The sequence below is a fragment of the Sinocyclocheilus rhinocerous genome, unplaced genomic scaffold, assembly GCF_001515625.1.
Source record: "Sinocyclocheilus rhinocerous isolate Xijiao unplaced genomic scaffold, SAMN03320098_v1.1 scaffold853, whole genome shotgun sequence".
Taxonomy (NCBI): Eukaryota; Metazoa; Chordata; class Actinopteri; order Cypriniformes; family Cyprinidae; genus Sinocyclocheilus; species Sinocyclocheilus rhinocerous.
In genome coordinates this window covers 2,174,839-2,197,334 of record NW_015627738.1, presented here as the reverse complement: position 1 = coordinate 2,197,334, position 22,496 = coordinate 2,174,839, and the positions used below count along the sequence as shown (strand labels likewise).

General features: G+C 36.9%; 1 protein-coding gene across 1 annotated transcript in view; it reads right to left on the bottom strand.

Annotated features, from left to right (window-relative positions):
• The window catches only part of npas3 (neuronal PAS domain protein 3), a 320,924-nt gene that overhangs the window by 158,394 nt on the left and 140,034 nt on the right, over nucleotides 1-22,496 (bottom strand). Inside the window, exon 4 of the mRNA XM_016545634.1 lies at nucleotides 12,466-12,548. Within this exon, the coding sequence (XP_016401120.1) occupies nucleotides 12,466-12,548 (83 nt within the window). The remainder of the gene's footprint in view (nucleotides 1-12,465; nucleotides 12,549-22,496) is intronic.

Here is a 22,496-nt window from a genome sequence, read left to right as displayed (position 1 = left end):
ATGTTTTTTTATTCATCTTATGCAGTATTCTAATGTGTTGAGATAGTGAGTTGGTGGGTTTTTGTTAAATGTGAGCCAAAATCATCACAATTCAAAGAACCAAAGACTTAAACTACTTCAGTCTGTGTGCATTGAATTTATTTAATACACGAGTTTCACAATTTGAGTTGAATTACTGAAATAAATTAACTTTTCCACGACATTCTAATTTATTGAGATGCACCTGTATATATATAGTCATGGTTGAAGGGGTTGCAGACAAAGCGATGACATAGTCAAAACATCCAGTAGTGTGAGTTTTCCAGGAAATGTGTGTACTCACTGGACCTCTGCAGGCTTTTCGTAAATACGAAGTTCTGTCATGAAATTCTAGATGGCGCAGGCTGATAGGTTCTAACTCAATCTGATATAATCACATCATCATTCACAAGGTGCAGCTGATTGGTTTCTTGTCACATCAGCAGCCAATGAGCTTACTGCTCAACATTCAAATACTTTGCTCGCTGTAGCAGTTGCAGCGCACTTCAGAAACCCTCCCACTTCCCCAGCTCCACCTGTATAGATCTGCAACGGGGTAATTTCATGTATGTTATATATGGGGGTTATTTCATATATGTTATACAGTATGTGCAGAAGCAGTATTTCTTACATGCTCACAGCAGCATGTCTGTGGATGTACTGGCAATAGCAAGTCTCGGTTACTTGCTCTGCCGCAACAGTAGCAGATCTATTCTGCCAAGACCAAACACATTAACATTACCATGTATATTACCATGCCAAGAGTTGTCATGACAGAAAAACTACAGTGCATTGTGCATGCTATTTTTGACAGACAAAATCTTACATTCAACTGTCGCAAATTTATTGACTTGTGAAAATAAAGAAAATGGTTTTGATGCACAAAGTTGTTTTTATTGTCTTTCAATCTTTCATTCAATACCTAAAATTTAAATAAAAGAGTTGTACTTTGCAATGCATTTTTTTTGCATTTTATTATTTAGAGTACCATGTCATCATCTTTGCAATATGAGGATAACAAACTCTGTTGAAAGCAAGTGGGGCCTCAAAGTTGTTGTCTATGTAGGGCACTCTAAATGACTCATTTATGAGGTTCTGTTTCAGCTAGGACACTGCCTTAGTAGGCAGCTAGCTACGTTTCCAAACAGAGCTTTAGTCTCAGAGCAAACACACAGTAGCCTTCCTGTGAGAGCTCATCTCTATATCACATCTCCTCTGTCCAAACTGTGCAGCATCCAGCAAATGAGGTGACATGCAATACAGTGTGTGCTTGAGGAGGGTGCAGGTAGCAGCATGTGGCTAATACTCCAACAACACCGTGAGAAAGAAAGAGAGAAACAGTGGGAAATCTAGATGGGAAGAGTGTGAAAACTCATCCGTCGTGTTGGATGGCAGTAGAATGGATGATCTGTCAGGAAGCCATCTGATACATGAGATGAGATTGAGCTGAGTGTGTGCGTGTGTGTTTGTGTGTTTATGGATATGTAAATGCTGTTCGCATTATGTTATGCAAGCTAGTGAACCACAACAAGAGGGGCTCTGACATGTTTGCTTTCAACAGCAAATTAGTGAACGAAGGGAAAGCTATGGAGATCCTCCGACAGCTGATGTAAATAAAAGAGCTAACAGCAGAAAGCACTGACCTCAGACGCGCTCACACTGTGATCTCAAGCTCTGCATGATGGACATCACAGAAAACACGTCTGCCTCGCTTTTTACAAATCTATGCGCTGTGAATGCAAGACAGACCTGGACTAATAGAGATGGAGATCAACTAAAACTGAAGCCAACAAAGAACAACAACAAAAAAAACAGCAAAGAAAGAACAGAAAATAAAATACTATTATACTGCTCATACTGAGAGTTAGGGATTTGAACAAACCCCTAACTTAAGTATGAAATTTTAAATCAGGTGTATTTTGGAGGATAGGTGTGCTATTCATTTTCAAAGTTATTGGACTTACAATTTTTACCTGACTGATAATAATAAAAAAAAACGTGAAAAAAAATCTAAGTCTTGCATTGACACCAGAATATCATCGAGTCTTCCGAGCAGAAATGTACTATTTTAGAAAAAAATCATGTTCCTAAATAAAATAATGAGCCATACATAATAAATCAAGGGTGATTATTACTCTACATTAAAGAGTTATCACAGGAATATCTGTGTGATTTAGTCGTTGCTCTGTAATGTGTTAAGTATGCTCATGGGCACTGTTTTCTGCATAATGGTGAGCTTGTTAAGAAAAGTTATTTTTGTGCATAATGACGTTATGAGAAAACTGCAAAAACCCCATCCATTCCTTTACAAACACACAGCTTGGCTTGAAAAAATTATATTTAGTTATTATTTTTTTCACCCTCATGTCCTTCTAACCCTTATCATTTTCTTTCTCCCATACAATACAAAAATAGATATTTAGAAGACATTTTATTCTGTTATTTTGCATAAAGTGAAGGCATATGGTGACTGAGGCTGTGTTGTAACACTCATGATGGTCATAAAAGTAGAAAAAAAGATGTCGTGATGGCTTTTTTTTTCTTTTCTTTTTTTTTTAAATGATTCAAAAAATAATGAATTAATCTTAATATGAGGCATAGACTAAAATATAATTATAAAAAAATACCCTGTGCATTTTTGGTCTAGACTGATGCATGTACTTTTAATTTGTCTTAATTTTTTTTTCATGCAGTAGTAGTAGTAGTAGTAAAATAAATAAATGAAAAAAAAATGTAATCTGAAGCCATTATTTTATTATTGGAAGTAGTAGTAGTAGTGGAAAATTACAATACATAAATAAATACTGTAATCTGCAGCCATTATTTTATTTAGTAGTAGCAGTCGTAGTAGTGGTGGTAGTAAAATAAATAAATACATTCATACATAAATAGATGATTGATAGATAGATAGATAGATAGATAGATAGATAGATAAGCAAGTTGAAATTAAATTAATATCTTCCCCTCTGCTGCTCTCAATCTTTCCCATATAATTACCATATCATTGCTTTTTTTTTGTTGTTCAAAGACAACATGGAGGTGAGTAAATGATGACAGCTTTTTCATTTTTGGGTGAAGTATCCCTTTAACCTCTAGAACTAATGACCCTAGCAAAGTCAAAATGGACGTACTGTATAGCTCTCAGACCGGGGCCTGACTAGGGTTGGGAATCGAAAATCGATTCCGATTCCAGAATCGGATACTTGTTGTCAAATTAAAATTTCGATTCCGCTTATCGATTCCTATGCGCTTTTTTTTTCTTCTTCATCTGTGAGGACCGGACCTAGCGATCTGCCAGGACCTTGCTCGCTAATCTAAGCGCTCCAAAGTTTGGCTACATTTGCGATCAGAAGCCAAAAAAGCTAAGTATAATATCTGTGATAGCTAAACATGTTGCAAGAGAGGTGTCACCACCAACATGACAAAGCACTTTAATTTAATAGATCGCTAAAGATCGCGAACACGATTCAAACACCAACGTGATTCTGTTCCTAAATTACAATGATTCGTCTGTTTCATTCCTCAACCTTTGACGTGTGCGATCAATGTTGTGATCACTTGGTTCATCCGTGCAGAGTACGATCACACCAGTGTGATTTGAAGATTTAAATTTGCTTTCGCACTGCCACTGACCTAAAGAGAGCAGCTGTCTGTCATGAACGAAACAGCTTCACAGTCTTTTCAGCCACACAATATCATTATTTCTGTTACAAACATTCAAATCACAGAAGTACTGGGATAAAAGTTTATAGTTCAGATATAAACTGTGTATACGATGTGGTAGCGATATGAGTAAATATGACACAAAATAATGTTCTTTTTAGCAACATCATATGACTCCTTTAAATGGTTTGCAAAAAAGAGACACAGGATAAATGTTTGATATAATTATTTAATCACATTGGAATCGAAACTGGGAATCGAAAATAATCGGAATCGATAAGCAATAATTGGAATTGATCAAATTCAAACGATACCCAACCCTAGGCCTGACATCCCTAAAACCATCTGCATGTATGAGAGGATCTTGACGTCTAGAGGATAAGGTGCTTTGAGGTAACAAAACACCCTCTCTGCGTGTTATTTTCCTTCTCTGCCACCTTCTACCTGATCTCACTCACCGAAGAAGCGTGATGGCGATTCCTGTGAACCGCGAATCAACCTGCGATTACAGCCGGTGACAGCTGCACACAGACGGGCTCAAAGACACTGCCTCGCTCCGCCTTGATGTTATGCAAATGTAAACAGCTGTCATTTCTAAAGCTGTCGTCTTTGCGCTTTCCTCCGGTGTGAAGATCGAAGGGTTTTCAAAGTCTTTGTGGTTTTTTTTTTCAGTCTTCTCTTTTTTTAATCCCAGCTCTATTATCACAAACAAGCCAAAAACAACAAAGACGATGCTCCAAATCAAACAACAAGAGAACGAAAGAGAAGAAAATAAACAAGGAGTTGATGAAAGATTGAGTGCTGGAACCTGAAGCTGCGAGACATATTAAGAGGCGTTTGGTGTCCTGTCACCCCATCACTCGCCACAGGTGCGCACACACACACACACACACACACACACGCAGATGCAGGCAGTAATTAAGGCTCCCTGTCGATCAGTGTCTCTGAACACTCTTCATCCTTTATCACTAAAACACATCAAAAACCACCGATAAGCAATAAACAACAGCGCTGTTAATTTGTTCAGTGAAGATCAGAAAGTTTCTGACATGTTGTCAGGCACATCCCTGTTATGAATGCAAAAACAGCGGATGCCCAAAAGAGAGCGATCTGTATCCACATAACAGCAGAAAACTCCACAGATATCCACAGAACTGGAAAGCCTGCCACAGTCTGCACGTTCTCCACCCTGCTGTGTGGTTGTTTATTAAATATTTTGGCACATTTGAATATGCTTTCATACCAATAAGTCTATAGTAGTTTAAATATATTCCCTTCCAAAATCAGAACAGGAAATGCAATTCAAGTCTGCAGATTCCCTGCAGGCCAGTAGTCCTCAACCTTTTTGCCCTCCACGGCCTTCCATAGTCCATAGTCAATATTCAAAGGCCCATGACTTTTATAGTTGCTTGTCATTTACTAGATAAGGATTAAGGAGATACAGTATATATATATGCATGAAAAAAAAATACCGTCATGTACCGTGAAACCGGTATAATTTTGAAAAATACCGTGATATAAACTTTTGGTCATACCGCCCAGCACTACCGTCCATTGCCAATCACTGCTATTTCAAGAGTGAATCCCGCATAAATATGCGGATGTCATTCCCGAAACTTTGCAGGGTGTAGCCTATGTGTCCGAAAAACGAAAGTTTCATACAAATTCTGAATGGATTATACCCTAGAAAGTGCGCAAAGCACGCTCCCTTTATCACTAAAAGCGTCACTTATCTTCATTCATCGCGATCTTACAAAGTTCTGTTATAATCAATGAAGTTCCAATTGCAGCGGGGCCGACATCAGGGATTCCATGACTAACAATTGTTAGTCATTGGAACTATGTCGCCCATATATATAAATATATATATATATATATATACATAATTGTTTTTTACACAAATTCTACCTGATAAAATACATATTTTATGGCATTTTATTAATTGTCCCGGTCTAGAAATGTTTTTTTCCAAGACTGTGGTAATCCTGGTTGTTGAGGGGGTCAATAAAATAAGGGATATCTTGTTTTTTTGTTGTTGTTGTTGTTTTAGCAACAATTGTTTATGTAATAGTTGTTTTGTCTTATATTAAATCAATTTAAGCCATATTGAGGCCTCCCTTAGAGGTTTGCTGAGGTCCCTGATCTATGCCAACTCATGTGAATTATTGCAATGCTTTCTTTCTTTCTTTATTTTTTTAGACCTTATATAAAGATTAATTCATTAAAAATGAATTTGTACCACAGGCCAGCTGTTTCCCACATGAGCACTATAAACTATAAACACTCATTGAACAACGGAGCTAAAATACAAATGCTTCACAAATACCTACTGTATAGATAGACTTTGCATGCATGAATATCATTCATTAGATAACACAATATCAAACCAAGTGGCATTTATATGAAAAAAGATAGCACAAGCACTTTTCAAATGAAACTATTCACAAAATAAGTTATAAATTATATAAAGGTTATAAATAATGGCGAAAAATTTTGAAAACTTCACTTTGTGTTTCTAAAGCAAACTTGAGGTGAACTGACTTCATGCAGTTAAAAAAATAGTGATCAGTTAATTAAATGTAAATGCAAAATGGCTTACTAAAAGAGAGCACAGTATCGTATGCTTGCAGACGAACGACACTGGATTTAATATTTTGTTATCTTATGCAATGATATTCAGACATTCTAGTGTGACTTAATTGACCAAATTATTTCTGGGGATGCTGTAAACTTGCTTTCTAATAAATGTATTTTTAATTTATTTATTATTATTATTTTTTTAATTAATTTATTATTTTGAATCAATTTATTTTTACAAGGCAAAACAGTCTGGCATGATAAAAACACACTTTTTCTCTTTCTCTCTGATGTTTTTTGAAGCACTGCTCATCTGATGGCGGTCAAGGTCAGGCCGTATAGTGGCTCCCAAAACATGCGTGATCATAAACATTTAGCGGCTTTGTAAGCTATCCATTAACTCACGACTAATTTACTGACGAGTCTTATCTCCCAAAAAGAACAGACAATGGTTCAGTCTCTCTCTCAGTGCTGTGTGTCTATGACCATACAGCGCTTTTGCCCTTCACAGGCAGCTAAGCTCTCATCTGCCTTAAAACCAAACCCAGCATCTATAATTCATCTCTTGCCAAGCATGATCTGGGTGATATAAATGCTATTATTTAACTGGGTGGAAACGTGGAGCGCATTGACAGAGGACTTCTGAGCTCTCCGCTAATGACCTAGCGCTGCTGTCAGAATCAATCCGCTGCCCACGCAAATGACAATGCACTGTGGAAGTGGACATAACGGTCATTTCTGTGGCCCGGAGCGCTGGCGCTGCCCGTGCTGACACCACTGGGACCGTAACACCCTCGGGCCAATAGAGAGGCTATTGGAGGAAGAGCAGGGTGCACAGAAAAAAGTCTTAAAGGTACAGTAACAATTTATTTACTGTTGCAAGAAATCTTGCAAAGTAAATATTCTCTGTTTTGATATTTACCTCTCTGTATTGGACCAGAAACGGGCCTTTTCTAAAAATATACAAATGATGTGAGTTGTGGCAGAAAAAGACACTATTGATATTACTGTGCCATGCCTTTAAATAGTAGTGAGAGAGTAGAGCACCACAACAGCTGCCTTCACACAGACCTGCATATTAAAGCAGCTAATTGATTATCTGAGTTGACAAAACTGGGTGCTCAATGTGTTCAAGCTTATTTGTGCACAAACAAAGAGGCACAGAGGGTTTTCTGTGCTGAAATCTGGTCACTGGGTCAGCTGGTTCACATAACAGCAAACCACAAAAAGAAACAAGAAAAAAATGTTTTACTTTCAAAGTGTTTCAACTATACATATTTGTAAAGCTAACATACATTTTAAGAACCATTACATTTTTTGCAAATGGCATTTGCAACACATTTTAATTCTATAACGTGATGCATTTCTGAATGAAATTCAGTGAAAAATTAAGATTTTAGGACTCGATTTTATACAGTATGTCAGAATTTGACTGGAATTTGAAAATCAATATTAGTCAATCAATCAAAATCAATGATCAGAATCATTGGTTAAATTTTTTTTAAAGGTACAGTCACAGTTACTGTGTGAAATGCAAAAATCCAGTAATTTAAATAGAATCAACACAATCTGGAGTTTCCGATGAAAGTTGAGTTTACCAATAGAAAGCTGCATAGTTTAAAAGTGACTTCTGTGTGAGCAGTGCTTTTGACAATTGTCAATGGACCCTTTTTTATGGAAGCCCGTTTCCGCCACTGAATAAAAAATAAAAAAAGGTTATTGCGACTTTTTATCTCACAATTCTGACTTTTTTTCTCAGAATTGCGAGATATAAACTCACAATTGCGAGTTATAAAGTCAGAATTGCGAGATATAAGCTCACAATTCTGACTTTTTTTCTCAGAATTGCGAGATATAAACTCACAATTGCGAGTTATAAAGTCAGAATTGCGAGATATAAGCTCACAATTCTGACTTTTTTTCTCAGAATTGCGAGATATAAACTCACAATTGCGAGTTATAAAGTCAGAATTGCGAGATATAAAGTCACAATTGCGAGATAAAAACTCGCAATTCTGACTTTTTTTCTCAATTGCGAGTTTATATCTCGCATATCAGTCGGGGGGACTGATATGTTCTCAGAATTGCGAGTTTATATCTCACAAATCTGACTTTATAACTCGCAATTGCGTGTTATAAAGTTAGAATTGCGAGAAAAAAGTCAGAATTGTGAGTTTATATCTCACAGTTCTGACTTTATTTCTCAGAATTGCGACTTTATGTCTCGCAATTGCGAGTTTACATCATGCAATTCTGACTTTATTTCTCAGAATTGCGAGTTTATATCTCACAATTATGACTTTTTAACTCGCAATTGTGAGAATTCTCAGAATTGCGAGTTTGTATCATGCTTTGATGAATCTTTAACAATTAAATCAGAAACATGAATTTAAAAAGTAAATGGGGCTGATTTTGATTTCATGTTGCTTTTGTTTACTTTAAAGTGCACCACTTTGACATAACCTTAAAAACAGTATAACAGTATATAAAGTCTGAATGTCATCAATTATTCATCTTCTAAACTCTTAAAAATAAAGGTTCTTTATTGGCATTGATGGTTCCATGAAGAACCTTTAACATCCATGGAATCTTTCAAATCCACAAAAGTTTCTTTATAGTTGAAAAGGGTTCTTTAGATTATTAAAAATATTCTGCACAATATGTTTTTTTAAATTTTTTTAAGAACGGTTCACAGAAAGGTTCTTTGGGGAACCAAAAATGGCTTCACTGTGAAAACCCTTTTTTTGAACCTATAATTTTAAGAGTGCACTACACCTGCCACATGAAGATGCTCTTGCATCTTCTAGCCGATTATCTTGTATCTTGATTAAAAGAGGCCAAGTCACCATTACTAGTTCAGAAAGAACACAGTGAAGTGATATGAAACTGTAATGTTATCAACAAACCTGGAGCTATTTCATATTTCAAAATGAACCAATGAGAAACCAATATCAACCAACCAGAATGAAGAACTCAATGCTGTCGTAAAACAAAACTATAATATCAGTCAAACAAAAAAGAACCAAAGACATACGAAATGAGAATCAGGGTGCCTATGTAAAAGCACTTATGTATGTGTGTGTATTATGCGAGCGTCTGTTTGCAGGTGAAGGCCGGTTAGCAGCTCTTCCCCCACATCCTCTTTATTAAACACTATCAAACACGGTTTAAGCTGTCTAAAATTAGCCTCGGCGCTCAACAACTAATGACTGTCTTGCATCCATTATTAGTTCATTTTCTTCAGATCAGTCACCAGCCGAGCACGCTTTTTTTAAAATGTCATCCTAAAACTTTTCACAATCAATTAAGCTGAAGATTAATGGGGACAATTTTCCAGGAACAAGTCCTTCCTTGAAAAGGCCACGCCTCGACAGACTTCCAGCCTGGTATTGGTGTTAATTATAAATTTCCGCTTTGCTGTCACACACTTAACCTGTCGTAAGGGAACAGCGCTGGCAGTCCGGGGACCAGCGAACCGCTATTTAAATATTCCTAATCCGCTTTTGTGGACACAGGTGACTGGTGTAAATTGCGCTGTCATTAAAACGAATTTGAAAGGACATCAGTGCTGTAGCTAAGCATGGATAAAAAAAGTTTTTTTCTACCCTATGAGGTGAAATAAGAAAATCACCCCCCTTGAGCTTTCCTGAAACACCGGTAGACTGAGGAAGTGTCATCCTTCATTTGCTCACATGCTAAACAGCTCAGAGACGCCACATCTATCCTGAGACAACAGACCTGTAATCTCTAAACACACACATTACTACATCTGTGACGGATTTCATTCATCCAGGTCATTGTAGAACGCCTGCTAGAATTTATTCATAAGCTACTGGATTTTGCTGTTCATCTTAAGTTACTTATGAATATTTACGAACAACAGATTACTAAATGTCTGACGTCAAAGATGTCCAAGATGGGAAAATATAACTTTTCATGCTGCCTTCAAGTCCTCTTTGGAGTTCTGTACTACTAAAATCGTAATTACATTAAATTAAAGGGGTCATATGATGCTGCTAAAAAGAACATTATTTCGTGTATTTGGTGTAATGAAATGTGTTTATGCGGTTTAAAGTTAAAAAAACACATTATTTTCCACATACTGTACATTATTGTTTCTCCTCTATGCCCCGCCTTTCTGAAACGCGTTGATTTTTACAAAGCTCATCGGTCTGAAAAAGCGAGGTGTGCTGTGATTGGCCAGCTATCCAGTGCGTTGTGATTGGCCGAATACCTCAAGCGTGTGACGGAAATGTTATGCCCCTTACCATACTGTGATGCCTTGTCCCGGCCGGAGCGACGAGACAAAAACATTATAACCCATTATAAACGAGGCATTTGTTGCATCCAGTGGGGACATAATTACTGATTATAATGACTTATACTGTCTTTTTACGTGTTGCGTTGCATTGCGCCGCGTAAACATAAAACCATGTCTGCATTTGTGATCAGAGAAATGACAAACAACAAGTGCTATTCTACACTGCCCAAAACTCGCGTTTGAATCATCAGTGGCAAATCCTTTAAATGAAAACGTACTTACGTGAGTCAGAACTGCCGGCATTTTAGTCTAACGTAACTCTCCCAGGATCAGTAAACAGTCCTCCATAAAATGTGCCGGCGATCCACAGCACTAAGTTGATGTATTTCCTCAGCGACCAGCACAGATCAGCTCTAGGCATGACGAAGCGATATCGTCCTCTTTTGGAAGACCAAACAAAGTAGTTTCGCTTTCACAACGAAAAACACAGCGGCCTAGCGTGAGCGAAAGCCCCGGCTTAGCCTGAGCTGAAGCCGGGCAAGAGTGAGCTGAGGCGGCGGGATCGAGAACGGCGGTCCCGGCGGATCCGACGAAGGAGCGGTGAAAACGGTGAAAGCCGATCCGGTGATCCACAGCACTAAGTTGATGTATTTCCTCAGCGACCAGCACAGATCAGCTCTAGGTATGACGAAGCGGATATCGTCCTCTTTTGGAAGACCAAACAAAGTAGTTTCTCTTTCACAACGAAAAACACAGCGGCCTAGCGTGGGCGAATGCCCCGGCTTACCGTGAGCTGAGGCCGGCAAGAGTGAGCTGAGGCGGCGGGATCAAGAACAGCGGTCCCGGCGGATCCGACGAAGGAGCGGTGAAAACGGTGAAAGCCGATCCGGTGATCCACAGCACTAAGTTGATGTATTTCCTCAGCGACCAGCACAGATCAGCTCTAGGCATGACGAAGCAGATATCGTCCTCTTTTGGAAGACCAAACAAAGTAGTTTCGCTTTCACAACGAAGCACACAGCGTCTTCACGACATGGCGGCAGCGGCAACAATACTACAGCGAGAATAAAAGTTACGCCTTCTTTCTTTGCGTGAACATTTGGGCGGCGTTATGCAAATCTTCCCACATAGTGAGGTAGGTATGTGGGGGCGTGTTAGAACGAGCCGCTTTAGGTAGGTGTGGCTGACTCTTAACTTTTATAAAGAGTATCTCTTTGGTTTTGAGACTTTAGTCTTTGTAACTTTACAGATCTTCTTTATGCACCAAGAGCTTGTAACACTCCAAAGAGAAAGGAAAAAATGAAATTGCATCATATGACCCCTTTAACTTATTTTGGTCAGAATATAACAAGCATATTGGGCAATTTCATATTTTTGGCTCTTTTTCACTTCTCTCTTGTAAAAGTGCTAGTAAAACAAAATGAAATGCACATTAAATTGTCATTTTTATGCTGCCACAGAAAATCTGGCAACTAGAATTGGTAATTTCTTGTATTTACTACAGTTATTCTTTATAAGCCGTCCGCAAATGGCATATAAAATAAATTGCACAGTCTACATTAACTCACTGATTCAACTGAAATGTAAATGTGACCAGTAATATGTTTATTCATCTTGATTTGAAGGCAGTGTAAAAACTTTTAGCAAAAAAATACCACAACCTTTATGAAAACAAAGTGTTTCGGCAAACCCCTGGGACAAAAACAAAAAAGTATGCAAGAAGAAAATCAGCTCATACAGATCTTTTTTTCTTGCTTTCTTAAATAAGAGAGGAACAGACATATTCATGATTACATTTCAACTTGTGTGCATTACATAATTTCCATATTAAATATGCATATTATGATCTTCATACCCAATGCTGATCTCAAGTTAGTCTCAAACCAAGAACATCAGGGTGTTTTGGATGAACAAAGACAGTTGAAAGAGTTTAAATCTTATCTTACCTGCAGGATGTGGCTGCCAAGGTGAGGCTCAAAGATCTCCGTGGCAACAGCGCTGGGGCTCCGCCTCCGCTGGGACCCGATAGCTGCGGAGAGAAGCACACAGCATGAGTACACTCGTGTCGGCATGCACACGCACGCACGCTTCCGCTTTAAATCCAAACCAACTTGGAAATGGAGTCCACCTGTGTGATTTTAAACAGATATGGTAAACTGTTGAACAAACACTTCCGCCCCAATAATACTAAGCCCCCGGTACTGTAAATACACAGATGCAAATCAAAGCCTCAGAACGGCTCCCTTCTGCATATTCAGCCGGGCTCGGCGCTACAAAGCCCGCTGTTTATAGCAGCACTAATATCGCCACATCCATTGAGCTGCAAAGCACCCGGAGAACAGCACCCTCAGGGCATTTTTTCCAAGTTTCCAACTTTAAAGTCGACTCAGGCTCTGCTAAAAAATGGCCTGGGGTGATTTCAAACTTAACAGACCTTGTCCCACCAGAGCTCATTATAGAGAATTTTATAACAAAGTGCTCTGTACTTAATTTTCCAAGCCTAGCCAGGCGTTCGGGTAATGTTGCTGAATTAAGTGCAATTAATGATGTAATAAAGCACTGAACGACCTTTAAGGATTCTCAAAGACCAGCAGCAAACAATGCTTTGCAATTCGGGGAGGGCGCAACGGGGACAGGAGGACGTCGTGCCCCAGGTGAGCAGCATGAGAGGGGCCGAGACACAAATGAGAGGCCTCTGTCCTTCAGAGAGCCTCAAGCTGGGTAAACACACTTTTCCCCTCCGGTAATGCTTTCAGCAGTAAGCCCTGTGTCCGCCCCGGAGGAACGTTCGTGCCACAACATGAGCGGAAAGGGCAGCGGCAGCTGGAGGAGGGAGAGAGAGAGAGAGAGAGAGAGAGAGAGCCGGGCTCTCAGCTCTGTCCCTGGAGTGCCGGGGTCAGTAGCCGCCACTGCGGGTGGAAACATAAACAATCCTGAGCTGGTGGGACTCGGACACGGCGGCTCGCAGCGCACAGCAGAGGGAGCTCTTACACCCTGAGGATCGCACAGAAAACATGCACACATACCTGCACATCAAACACAGCGTGACACACGCAATCAGCGCACACATGTGCTTAATAAACACACTAGAGCTTTTGGGACAAATGGAAGTCTGTTTGATGTCAGAGTTTGGTTTGAAAGATTTGGCAACACAAACAGGTCCAATATTGACCCTTGGCAAAAAAACAAACGTGAATAAAACTGTAAATCAATGAATAAATAAAATGAACCTACAGTAGGTAAAATACATAGTAAAATTTGAATAGTAAGCAAACATTTACTATGAGTTTTTCCTCCCTCTAAAACTGTGGCAAACATGTGTAATATTATATATGTGTAATATAATAATAGATATGCGTAATATTCCTCACATTAAGCAATAAATAAAATAAAACAAAATAATGAAAAAGAAAAGAAAGAAAACAAGTCCCACACAACAGTAAAGACACAGTAATATATATATATTTTTTTTAAATATAATATTAAATTATATTACAAAGAAAAGTCTCACACAATACAATAAAGACACAGTAAAGAATAAAATAAAATAAAAAAAAATAAAAAAAACTGAATTGTGAACAGAGCATATAATGTGCTCTAGCAGACATCTGAACCCAAAAACCAGCAGTCCAAGTAAGTCAATGAAGAATATACCAAAGTTAAGAGGTCACTTGACCAGCTTCAAATTACCCTCCTCCTCCTCTCTGTACTTAAAGACGACAGCTCTCATCACACAAGGATCCTCTCTTAAGACCACCGCATGGAAATCAGCCACACGTCCTCCAAATTCCTTGACCTTGAGGAGTTTTTCAAACTATAAACTCTGCGCTTAATATTTCATAATGAAAAATGGGAACATGTTGAACCACAGATGAGCTTATCGAAACAAAGTACAAACCAAGTCAGTTGAATCTTAAAGCCTAATCTGTGGCGTTTTTAAAAATTCTGTCACATGACATGTCAAGGTTTCAACAGACTTCTCAACACAAACATGATGCATTTGAAAACCAATGCAGACAGATCCATGATTTTAAGACATTTATAGACAGCATAAAGCAGCAAGTGCATTGAAAATAGCAAATAAAGGCATCTTAAACGATTCTCATGTCCCCTGGTTTAACTACACTCAATACTGTCCAACGACTGTGTCGCCATCCCTCTGCACGGCCGCTCGAGCAGCCAGAGAGATTAATATAATTGCATATTGATCTCAGGAATTATGCTCTATTAATCTGCTTCATTTTGCTCATGATGCGAATGATATATGAATAAAGAGCTTGCGGGAGCACAGAGGCAACACAATGTCTGTCCTGCCATGATTCTCCATAATACATCTCCTCTAGTTTAGCTCTCTGCCACGGCAGATTGAGCACATACAAATATATTACGCCAGAAACACGAGCAAATACATCACGTCTGACCTAATAAGTCCCACACAATACAGTAACAGTGCTGTAAAATATACAGGGTTGGTGTATTGAGGACTGGTATATTGTCAAAGACATATAGGCTGATGCTATTTCATTCAGAGTATCGCCATCCCAAAAACGCAGTATCCTTGACGCCAATTCGTGAACATGCAAATGGACAGACCACGTCTGATATAGACTAATGGCATTTTATTATGAGACAATATTGTTTCCATTTGACACTTTCAATATGTAATGCTAGTCTTCAATACCCGCCACACCTCAAATAGCATTTGGTGCAAGACTGCAATAAATGCAATTTGTTACTCGCCGCAGTGGCAATTTCAAATCACTTGCGCTATTAGAAAGTCAATTTAACTTTCACTTTTATAAGTCAACATTATTGCTATTGTTAATTTATTTCTCATTGAATTCGAAATTGGCAGCAAGGCATCAGACTGTCATTTTAAATCTGCAATAATTTCTCGTGAAGCTTAGACCTCTTATTCCCTAGTCCTGGATTATTGGAGCTAAATGGCAGTCCCTGGCTTCACCAAAGGCTCAGGGGCAGGTACTGTTACACAAATTGCCAATTCAATTAACGGAGTGTAGATGCTCAACTGGCAGCTGGCACGCAGGATGGCTATTTTGGCAAGTGTCAGGCCTAATTCATCAAGCTGTCAATGCTTTCGCGGTCGGAAGCCACGGACAACGTCAAAGCCGTGAACGGCACGATGGGAAGTCGCATAATCCGCCGAAACTTATCATGTGTTAAGGAATGCTAACCAGCCACACTGAATCTGCAGCGATCAGGCAAGGCCTTCAGGATCTAACCGGGACTGTGAATGTGTTTTCTGGGAACTAGGGAATATCAGTCAAGATAGTCACAAAAAAACAGTTCTTAGTTCTTAGAATCACAGGATTCAGAAAGTAAATCTGTCCCTCGACACAACTCTTTTTGTACAGGCAATGTCTAATGTTTAACTAACTCAATTCACATGCAAAGAGGTTAGCCAATCATAATAGCTATAAAAAGTCATTTGCATACATAATTCTTACATTCACAGTAGAAAACCAGCATGTTTACTTCAAGGGTGAGAAAGAGGGTGGAAAATATTCACATAAAACTAAATTAAGACTTTTCAAATTGAAAAGAAAAATTATCAAAAATAGTAGGATATGGCCCCTTTAAAGTAAAATCAACTCATAGCCATGTTCACTTGCATAAATTGATGTATTTCTAGTTGATTAAAGGTATTTCATTGAAATGCATTACATTAAGGGTGTTTTCAAACTTGTAGTTAGTTCATTTTGTTCCAAAAATAAATAAAAAATATTACAATGTTGGAAAAAAATATTGGAAAAAAAATATTAAGGTATTATGTTGTAAGATATTATATGATGGGTGTTTTCAGACTCATAGGTAGTTCAAAAAACTTTGAATATAAAAAAATTTAAAGTGTACTTATATATATACTTATAAATTAAAAATTAAAAATAAAATAAATAAATTGTCAAAAATTGTGCAAAATGACCCATTTAAGTAAACTGTCCAGTTTTACTTACATAAACGGATGCATTTCCAGTTGAAAAAAAAAAGATTACATTGCATGATATTATTTTAAGGGTGTGTTCAGACTTATATTTAGTTGAAGAAACTTTATGTGATTTAAAAAAAAAAAAAAAAAAAATATATATATATATAATAAAAGGATCAAAAGTTGTAGAATATGAATAATTAAAGTGAAAATAATTCACAGCCCTTTTTATTTGTCAATTTTTACATGTCCAGTTGATTAAAGGTATTAAATAAGATATTGTATCAAGGGGGTTTTCAGACTTACAGTTAGTTTGTTTTGTTCCAAAAAGGGACTAAATTATTTGAATGTTGAATCAGAGGTGGTCTCAGGTTTGTTTTGGTGTGGATCCGAGTGTGATTTCTGAATTCAAATATGTTTAAAAAAAACAAACTAAAGATCTGAATCAAATGCTCCAAACAAACAAGGTAAAAAATGCCCTAAATGAGAAAAAAAGGATAGTACTTAATTTTATCTTTCACAAATTAATTGATTCATGAAATGTACCATTACATATCAGAATGAGTATGGTTGGAGGAGAGAAAATGAATAAGTAAGAGGGATTCATAACGTCAAGTGAAAAGAAAACTCTAAGATATTACACGCTAAAGAAAGATGAAAACAAACATTTTCTTTCAAATAAATCATGCACAATAAGACCAGGAGACTACATGGGGTCATTTCTAATAACGCTGATTTAAACTGAACAATGTCAGATTTCTCTCATGTTTCACCTGGTTCATTTGCTTCAACGTCTGCTCTCATTAAACAGGAGTGAGTCTCGTCATGCCGTAATTGATCTCATTATAACACATGAATTGTAGACATTATGAAAGATTCATTATGCATATATTTATTGTGTTATAACAGAGATTTGTGAGATTGCGATGAACTGATATGTCTTTTAGAGATTCAAAAATGCAGCGCTCTTTGCTGGCATTCTGCCATCCAAACCATGCACGCAGCAGCCGCTTGCTTTAGTTAAAAATAACAGTGTTCTGTGAATGTTGATGCTTTAACAAATATTTATCAGGAGCGTGTATGCTGGGATTTCAGAAATTTAATGGAGAAAAAAGTAATGTAACTAGTAAGGCACCGCAGCATAAATGGCTGCCCACTGCTCCGGGTGTGTGTTCACGGTGTGTGTGTGTTCACTGCTGTGTGCACTTAGGATGGGATAAATGCAGAGCACTAATTCCTAGTATGGGTCACCATATTGGCCACATGTCACGTAATTTTCACTTTCACTTTCACTTTCATTACTTTTAAAAGGAGTAATCAGTAATTTGATTACATTTTCAGAGTAACTTACCCAACACTGGTTACTATATATAATTGTATTGAATTTGCACAGATATATGCACATAGTACACAATAGCTTGATGATTAAATGCATAAAAAATCATTTGAATTCTTAAATGGGTGAAACTTTAAATGCACTTTTTTAATATGTCAGTTGCTCTATATCACAAAATACTGTATGTTTTGACAATTCCACAGTAATAATCTATCTTTTCTTACATTTCAAACTGTAAGTCAAATCTTTCCTTCAAACCCGGTGTCCTTCAATCCAATAATCTGCTCTTAATGTTTTCACAGGCCAAATGTCATTAAATAATTTACAGTGGTTGGGATAATGACAGGGCTGGATCGTTCTTCTCGCGCAGGCCTCTGAATAAGTGATGCCTGTGGAGATGGAGCTTGAAACATTTGTTTTAATTAGTTTCTTTTAACGTCTTTGACTGGTTTAAGTTTTCATGATGATGTGTTCAATAATCCATGCTCATCTTTTCTCCTCATTTATATCATCAAAATTTAAGCCGCTTCATTCTGCGCTAATGACGCCTCGCTCACCCGCTGTCTCTCTCTATCTGTAGCTCTGCTCCAAAACCTGCCCATATAGATAGCTTTTAAAAGACCCTATGAAATCAAAAATGAGCTTTTTGGCTTTTAATCCATGTCTATTAATGATTAATATCCTACACAACTTCCTGTTCAATGGGAAATATGTCAACACAGAAAAGCAAATTGCCCTTGAAAAAAATAATAAAATAATAATAATATATATACATATATATATATATATGCATAATATTACATAATAAATAGCAATATTTCTTTGGTTCAAAAATATCTCATCAATTTGTCTTGGTCAGGATTATAAAATTATAACTTAAACTAAAATATAGAAATAAAAAGCAGTATTTAATTATTGTAATATTTTGCTACTTCAATAAACACAATTTGTTTTATTTATACAAATTTACATGTATATTTTATTATATTTCCTTAATACAATTAAATAATAAATAGCAATGGTTCTCAATAATGTCTTTGTTTTGTCATAACTTGATCAAAAATATAAAAATGAGCAGCAGTATATAAGTATTTTAATATTTTGCTTAAAAAAGTATATAAGAACACTTGATTGATGAACGGATTGAGGAGTTGTTTGATGAGAAATTAATCATTAAACCAGTTTTGTTTTACTGATTCATAGAAAAGAATTAACCAATTCACTATAAGCTGAGTTTCATTACAGCGAAGAAATCTACAAAATGTAATAATTTAGAATGAATGAATGAGTATATATATATACTTTTGTTCATGCTATTTTGGTTGATGTATCTGATACTTTTATATGGTTAAATATGAAAAATATACTCTCATGATAATGCCCCTAAAATTCAAACGTTCTGAATAGTCCAGGTGATCTACAACTCAAAATCTGTTTATCTGCATAATTAGCTCTGAAACAGGTGGCCATAAGTTCGATGCATTACAGAGTGAGTTGTGCATCCAAAGCTCCCAAACCCATTCACTATTCTCAGTGTGACTGGTATTATCTCTGTGCCTAAAACACACGTACGGCGCGAACGCACGCGGCACAAGTGGAAATCTCCAGCTCAGTTGCTACGGAGATGCTAGATTACACCTTGAAGAGGCGCTCAGTGAGGAATAATTTCCAATGGAAAGCTTGTAGAGGCTCTGAAGTCCTCGCTGAAGTGATTTGGTATTTTATCATTGTGCTATTTCCTCTCATCACGAGCAGAAACAACTGTGTCAGATACGGAGATAAGAGGGCCGGGGGAGCGCGGGACACAAGCTCTCCAGCTGACAAGCACTGTCCACTCACGATCCATATCAAAACCCACGGTGAGCGAAACAGAGCGTCATCACACTCACAGCTCGCATTATCCTCAAAGCAGAGTCATTTCAAGAACAAAAGCCATTCATTTTCACCGCTGTGGCAAAAAAATGGCAGTAAAACACGGTGAACATACACCTGCTGTTTTAACTGGAAAACCTTGAGAACGCTGAATCATTTGACAGAGTGACTAAAGATAACGGTTAAAGACAAGGCCTAAACCACGCTGTGATTTTAAAGCCTGTCACCTGTCAATGCATTTCTGTCAAGTCATTCATAAACATTCCTGCTGAAAAAACTACTTAAACCACTGAAAAGTGGCCAAAACCCCTCTAAAACTAGCCAACGGACCAGCCTGACCAGGCTTGGAGACCAGTTAAGACCAGCAGGCCTGGTTTTCATGTATGCAATTAATCAAATTATTTACATAGACATGAATATTTTCTGAGAAAAGTCCCTAAATGAAGATACTTCCGATACATTATATTATTTAAATTCATTCATAATTTCTTTAAAATAATATTTGAAAACACTATTAATCACAAAAAATCGAATATTATTCTGAAAAATAATATTAACAAATAATAATATCCCATCAAATCTATATGGTCTTGAACATGAAACAACATCCACATTTTGTTAAAGCTTTTTTTTTTTTCATAATCATCCATCAAACTGCAGTAACTTTTTTCCACTTCTAAAACAACCCTTTTTTTCTAGTGTAATCAAGGCCACATGTGTGGAGAAAAATAATTAGAGCTGTCAATCAATTAAAAGTATAAAAAAAATTAATTACATGACAAGCTGAATAATTAATCAAATTAACTGCATATATGAATATTTGCTGAGAAAAGACCTTAAATGAAGATAATTCTACTTTTAATTTTTAAATCAAATTTAAATCATCATAATTAAATTGGGTAAATTCAATATTTTTGTACATTTTTCAATACTTATTTTTATTTTTTATATATATATTTCATTAATCATAAAAAAAAATTTATAATTCAATTAATAAAACAGCTTTAAAATTACATTAACCAATAATATCAATCCAATTAAATCCTTTTTGTCTTGAACATGAAATGACACCCATCTTCTTCAGGATAAAGAATCGTGCACCAGGTCAGTCTGATTTCATGTTGACTTTAAGTCAAGGATGCTGTGCTATTCTCAGGTTCTCACGAGAGGCTGATGCTTTATTCCGACACCTCCGAAATGCATATGGATCTTTATATCCTGAGAGTCCCGGTTGCTAAATGCAGCTATCGATAGTATGCTCTGACGAGGAAAGGCAAAGGAGGACGAGATATTGACATTGACCAGCCCAAGCAAGGTCAAGTTCAGGGGGCACCGCAACTGAATCAATACCACGGGATGAGCAAAAGAAAATAATGGGGGGGAAAAAAGCCTCATCTACTTTGGAAATGCATTCATTATGGCAAACCGCATTAAAGCACAAGGCAGGCTGCATGTGCTGCCCTCCAGTGCAGCCATACACACAAACAATCCATTACTAAAGTGCAGCAGCAGGCTTCTCTTCAGAAACCCAACCGAACCCAGCCAGGCCTGCAGGACATGTGCTGCGGAACAGTGGAGAACTGAACGCTGTCCCTTCTGACTTAGGTAAATATAACAGAACTCCAACATTTCCTAGCATCCTGATTGGTGGATTTAGGCTTGCTGAAGAAGCCCCAGAAATCCTGAAGCACTTGGTCAGCACTTGACTATTAACTTTGCTTACACTGTTTAATAATTCACACGCTGATGAGGCCGAGGGAGAAATTCTCAGCATGGATGATCCAGTCAAACAGAATACAATATTAAGACATTAACACAACCGCTACAAAAAATAAAACAACTTGTCAAATGAAAGACCGGACTTTTCCACTTTCCTCTAGTTCTGGAGTGGTTCTTTGTACTGAAACACATCACGGCGGATGTCATGGTTGAGGTGTGTTCTGTGAGGGGCTGAAGGAACATCAAGGCCGCTCTATGTGCCATGAAGTCTGTGTTTTCCAGACACTTTCCTCTCACAGCTCACGACTCAAGCATTACATGCGTCTAACAGACGCGACACTAAAACTGTCTCACCACACACACATCAAAACATGAGCACTGAAACGCCACAATGTTGTCCTCCACAGATGTCCTTGACTTCAATACATCCTACCTGGCAAAATGCTCAAGACTAAGAGAGTTAAGATGATTCTGTGTGAATCTCATTAGTATCTCATTTGTTTCTCCTAGACTGAAAATAGAGTAACTGAGTTGAGACTTTTGCTTAAATCTGCTTCTAAATGAGTTCTCCTGAGAAAAAGACTCCAGTAATTCTCACATGCATCTCCTCTAGAATTCTCTAGTATATTAATATTATATATTAATATAATACTAATTATATATTTGTAATATTCCAGTGATGGAAAATCAGCAGCAATTAATTATTTTTAAACAGTCAAACAGAACAGTAGTTATTTGAAACTGATTCTTTACTTTAAATCCATTTGATTTCTTAACAATCTGGTAACTTTCTTTTCCATTTAATTCTCTAATTTCTTAATCTGATCATTTAGAACATATATGTTTTAATATATACGTAAGAATAATAAAAAGTATAATAATATGTAATATTATACATAATATAAGTATTAGCAAAACTAAATTTTTTTTTTATAAAAAATACAAATCTTAATATTTTCATGTTATTTCAGTAGAAATTCATAATTACATTCATATTTTACATATATATTCATCTAAGTGGGTAACAATTTAATGTAATATAATGTAATATAATATAATATAATATAATATAATATAATATAATATAATATAATATAATATAA